The following is a 6,180-nucleotide window of genomic DNA, read 5'->3' on the forward strand; positions in this document are numbered from 1 at the left end:
ATATTTATGGAAATGATGAAAGTTCATTTATTATGATTTGAATATTTATGGAAGATAAATATGGTTCATTAATTATGATCAACACTTTATACTAGGAAACAATAAAAAACTTCTATGAAATCACATATTAATCAGGGGCAAATTGCATGAAAAAGTAACGTACTTTAACTTGATTCCTATTTTGGGCATTTTGATACCTAAGATGTAAAGTTTTAAACATTTAAGTACCCGGGTAACCCAGTGAATACTAATTTTAGACTAAAAAAAAGACTAATTTAGATTAAAAAATTTCACGTCACTGACTAAGTCAACAAATAATACCGAGTTGGATACCACATCACTCGCCACATCAATATGATAACCGGTTAATACTTCAACCAGTTACCTGAGTACTTAAATGTTTAAAACTTTACATCTTAAGTACCAAAACGGAAGTTTTGAAAGTACGTTACCCAAAATAGGAATCAAGTTAAAATACGTTACTTCTTCATGCAATTTGCCCATTAATCAAATGAAATGGACGGTTGAGATTGAGTTGTATTGGTTGCACAAATGTCAAGGGTTGTATAATAACCAACCTCTATATATGGTATATTTCAAATGCAACCATGTCCATTTATACAACCAATACAACCCAATTAATTGAGATATTTATGGAAATGATAAGAGTTTATTTATTATGATTTGAATATTTATGAAAGATGACTAGAGTTCATTAATTATGATCAATACTTTATATTAGAAAACAATTAAAACTTTTATGAAATCACATATTCATCAAATTAAATGGACTGTTGAGATTGAGTTGTATTGGTTGTACAAATGTAAAGGGTTGCATAATAACTCTCTCTCTCTCTCTCTCTCTCTATATATATATATATATATATATATATATCAAAGTTCTAAATGATGTGAGACATGGCGTAGCGATAAGGTCAAGTCTCAAGCTTACGAGTTATGGCGAGGCCACGTTGTTTCCAAGGCGTGCCTTAATATATATAAGTTAGGTTCAAACGAGAAGATAATCAATTTGCGTGAAGACGATTGGTTTCAATATCATATATGATTACACGTATGATATACTAGCTTAATCATATATGATTAAACACATGTCGCATTGACATCATATAGGTGCTTAATCATATATGATTAAGTACAACCAAACGAGCGTAATCATATATGATATTGAAACTTTTCGCTTTCTCGCAAATTGATTAATTTATTACATGATCCTTCGTGTCTCTCTCTATATACACATACATACATGCATACATATTTGTGTGTGTGCGTGTATACATACATACATACATACATACATACATACATACATACACATATAAACTCAGTGTTTGATTGGTTGCTTATTTGACTTGATGATATAATTCAATTTTATTTTCCACGACAATTCATGATATAAATTCTAGATTATTTAGGTTCTAGGGATTTTGGAGCCGTTTGAGGCAAGTTTATTATATTCTGGATATTTTGAAATTGTCGTCATTACAAATTTGTATGTCTTAAATCTATGTGCGAAACAACGCATGATCGTTCAGTCGAAATAAGCTCTATTTCGAAGGTTGCAATATATGACGTTAGATATGTTGGTATCGGTTTATAAAACGTACAGGGGGTGTGACAATTTTAGTTGGTATTATGCAGTAAGAGAACCTGAAAGTCTTGTTGCTTGACCAGGTGTAAGCATCGCAGAGAAGCCTCTAAAGCTTTTCGTATAATGGTGGATCGCTGCTTCTTTTGCTACGTTATGACTGCAAAAGGATAGTTTCGTCACAAAACTGTGTTTTCATTTATGGGTCCCGTAAAAACTAGACCTATAAAGCATAAAAACATAAGCAAATGGACATAGAATATATGCATATAGTACAGTCTTGTATACGTGCTTGCCTTTCAAGAACCGATGCAAGCATTTCATGGTTAGCCGAGATGACAGACTCTGAGCTCGGATGCATGTGTTGTCCCATGTAGACTATGTAATGCTATACGTTAAAAAACACAAACGATCAGTTGATCATAAGTGATAGACAGAACAACAAAAAACAATATAATTTCTCGTAAATTGAACTATTTACGATGAAATTTCAAGGTATGGAAACAATACCCTTTTGTCAACGGCTCCATGAACAACTGGAAGCGAAACCAGTAAAAAAAGACCGAATAATTGCATTAATTTCATCGTAACGAGGAGTCTTACGGTTTCGTGTTTAGAAAGTGAAGAACCAAGTTAACAAATTTAGCAACTTTGAAGTTAAAATCGTACACTTTAATAGGTCGAATTTTAGGGACATAAAAATTAAAATAAATAAATAATTTTAATTAATTTGAAATTTGAGTCGAAGGGAAGCATCGATTAGCCGGCTGGTTCAAGTAGTTTTCAGAGCCGGCTTTTGTTTTTTTGCTTTAAGAAAATTATGCCAAAATAATGATGATTATTTATTTAAGGAAAAATTGCATCAAAATGAAACCAACTTTTATCTGATTCCTATTTTGGGGAACTAACTTTCAAAATCGTCATTTTAGGGAACCAACTTGCATCTGATTCCTATTTTAGGGAACCAACTTGCAAAATAATTATAGAAAAATAACTAAAATTCGTTTTTTTCCAAAAATTAATGTAATAAAATCTATTTTTCATTTCAAATCTCGTTTTTTTAATTTAGATATCAAATTAAACATTTAAAAAAATCCATATTACCACAATAAAAATTGTTTTTTTACTAATTTAATAGAAACAATTAATTTAATAGAAAAAATTAATTGATGCTATTGGTTAGATATAAAAATCTTGAATGCGATATTTAATATTTATTTTTTATTGCATCAATTAATTTTTTTCTATTAAATTGATTTTTTTTTGCATTAGTAAAAAACAAATTTATTGTGGTAATTTGGATTTTTTTAAAAATGTTCAATTTGATATCTCAATTAAAAAAACGAGATTTGAAATGAAAAATAGATTTTATTACATTAATTTTTGGAAAAAAAACGAATTTTAGTTATTTTTTTATAATTATTTTGCAAGTTGATTCCCCAAAATAGGAATCAGGTGCAAGTTGGTTCACCAAAATGACGATTTTGAAAGTTGGTTCCCCAAAATAGGAATCAGGTGCACGTTAGTTCCCCAAAATGACGATTTTGAAAGTTGGTTCCCCAAAATGACGATTTTGAAAGTTGGTTCCCCAAAATAGGAATTAGGTGAAAGTTGGTTCCATTTTGGTGCAATTTTCCCTTTATTTAACAAATAATAATAATAACATAGGAAGAGGTAAAGAAAATGGAAAATGGTGTTTAGGGATGTTGATAGGTTAGATTGATCGGGTTGAAAACATTTGAACAATCCAATCTAATGTTTGCGGTTTGAAAAATCTTAACTCAACACAACCCAACCAACCCAAATCGTACAGGTTAGTCGGGTTGATACTTTGGTACATTAAATTGTTCTTATAACCTTGAATATGTATTTATCTACTCACACTTTATTTTTCATCATCAATCATTTGATACAACTTATACATACTTCTTAAATCTTACGTATATCACATTGAATTAATTTTCTCAATTTACATATATATGTTCACAGTTACTGAACATATATACGAATGGGTTAAGAGATGAGAAATAGATTGAAAATATGTGTATATGAAAAGGGTATGTGATTGTGTAATTGTCGAATGTGTATATTAATAAAAGCTCAACAACCATATTAAATCCTAGAAATACAAGTATATTGGGGTGGGTTAGGTTAAAATAATAGTAACACAATTTCAACCCAATACGTAAGATTTGAATTTTTTTACAACTCGATTAGACATCGAGTTGCTTCAAATTAAATTATTTCGTGTTGGGTTGGATTAGGTTGATCGGGTTTTTGAGTACCCTTAGGGGGCGTTTGGTTCGTAGAATGGAATTCAAATTCATCAAATGAATTTGACTTTGAGGGAATAGAATGAAATCTGATGGAATTTGACCATGCCTTGTGATTGCGTTTGGTTACATGGAATTGGATTAGGGAAGGAGTCTGTAGGAAAGGAATTGAAATCCTAGCATATTGCCATGAAATTGTAAAATCTGTGCATGAAGGAATCGACTGGAATTGAAAGGATTCCATAGTCTTATTCCATGAACCAAACACTCTATTTGGAATTTGGTCAAAGGATTGGACATTCCAATTCCTTTCAATTCCCATGATCCAAACAGCCCCTTAGGGTGCGTTTGGTTTGCAGAAACGTTTATGAGGGATTTGGATTTGGAGGGATTTGGATTGAATTGGATATAAAATCCATTCCTGTATTTGGTTTGCAGGATTTGGATTGGATTTGAAATCCATTCATGTGTTTGGTTTGTATGATTTGGATTGAGTTTTTTTTTTCTTTTGTAATTATTTTAGTCACCTAATCTCTTTCATCCAAAATGCTTATTTAATCAACAAACATGTTAATCCAAAATACATATTTAACMAYCAAACTTKTTMATYCAAAWTGCATATTTAATCAACAAACWTGTTAATCCAAAATACATATTTAACCACCAAACTTGTTAATCCAAAATACAAATTTAATTGTATATTTGGTTGTTCATCAGAATATGTGGCTAAATCTTATTTACATAAATTGCTTTGGGAAGAGATGGCCATAACAGTAGAGTATCTTGACGACAGGTGCGTTATACATGGAACTTAAGCAATAGATTATGAAATAAGTTGTACATTAATAAGGTCTAAACCCCCCAAAACAGAACTGAAAGAGATGTAATTTGATACAGGTTTCTACATCTATAAGCATACAAATTAAACCTGTAATATAGCATCAGAACCACGACCGTAGGAGAAAGCGACAGAGACGGAGACGACCGTGGGGGAAAGCGACGACGACGGAGACGACCGTGGGAGAAAGCGACGGCGACAAAGACGACCGCGGGAGAAAGCTACGGTGACGGATACGACCGTGGGAGAAAGCGACGACGACGGAGACGACTGTGAGAGAAAGCGACGGAGGTGAGCGATGAAAATGGAAGAGAAGATGGAGATGGCTAAGTTAGGGCAAAAACAATCCCATGAGAATGGATTCTAAAAAACCATGTCTTTTCAAAGGATTCTTAAATCCATCGGTCACGGGATTTTAAATGAATCCCTGGATTTTAAATCCTACAAACCAAATACAAAATTAAAATTTAAAATAATTTTAACAACTTTTTTATTTTAAAGATTGCAGTAATAATTATATTATTAAAATATCTCATATATTATATAATAAAATTTAATAAATTTTTTATCTCATGGTAATCATTAATTTAATCTCTTTTTTCTAAATTAAATTATGAGCTTTTAGAAACAGATGTATAATTAGTAAATGTTAAACTAGTTGATACTGAGACTTGTAAAATTATTTTTCCAAAAGAGCTAAAAATGTTTTTAACCGATAACGAGCTTTTAAATTTAGACGATCAGCTGTATTTGTCCAAACAAATTTCTGATCAAGAATACATTTTTTATGACAAAGACAAAAATATCAGAGTTGGTTTATTACATGAAGACTTAGAATCCAATATTACAGACATTAGTTACCAAAAAGACCTAGTTGACGAAGAAGCTGAAAGCTATAGAACCACTGCTAGAACTCCATTTAATAGAACTGTTCCGCATGAAGGTTTTACATACACCAGTTTTCCTCCTAGAGCTCCTTTTACAGAGTATCGTGATCCTCCTTTTGATACTAGATACGTTGCCAAAGGTTTAGAAAAACCGTTAGAGCAACCAATAAATTTTTAATCTGAATCCAAAGGTTATATTTTGAATTTAACTGCTCATGATCCTCAAATTTGGACAAATGTGATTGAAGTTTGGAAAAGTACCCTTATAACTCATTATTATGGACAAAATCAAGATATGGAAGCTGAAGAAATGTATAGATATTTAGAAACGTTTTTGGGAGAAAGCACAAAAACCATGTGGGAAGCTTTCAAAAGGGAATAATAATTTAAAGTCCCTCGGTAGTAATCCTTATAATTTTGTTAATCAAATACAAATTTTAGCAACAGGAGTTGAGCCGAATTCTGGACAAATGAATGTTCAGAAAAAAGCCATGAGAGAACTTGAGCAATTAAGTTTATACCACTGGACTAGCGGTAAAAAGGTAAAACAATTTTTAAATCATTATGTTTATTTGA

The 6,180-nt window shown here is 31.3% G+C and overlaps 1 protein-coding gene across 1 annotated transcript in view; it reads right to left on the reverse strand.

The window, feature by feature from the left end:
• LOC112520155 (subtilisin-like protease SBT3.3) overlaps positions 1 to 2,191 on the reverse strand; it is a 4,985-nt gene extending 2,794 nt beyond the window's left edge. The window contains exons 1-3 of the mRNA XM_025128455.1: positions 2,117 to 2,191; positions 1,903 to 1,994; positions 1,669 to 1,766 (exon numbers count right to left, since the gene is read on the reverse strand). Coding sequence (XP_024984223.1) covers positions 1,669 to 1,766; positions 1,903 to 1,994; positions 2,117 to 2,191 — 265 coding nt within the window. The remainder of the gene's footprint in view (positions 1 to 1,668; positions 1,767 to 1,902; positions 1,995 to 2,116) is intronic.
• Between the last annotated feature and the right edge of the window lie 3,989 nt (positions 2,192 to 6,180).

Source organism: Cynara cardunculus (assembly GCF_001531365.2).
Source record: "Cynara cardunculus var. scolymus isolate 2C chromosome LG 10, CcrdV1, whole genome shotgun sequence".
Classification (NCBI taxonomy): Eukaryota; Viridiplantae; Streptophyta; class Magnoliopsida; order Asterales; family Asteraceae; genus Cynara; species Cynara cardunculus.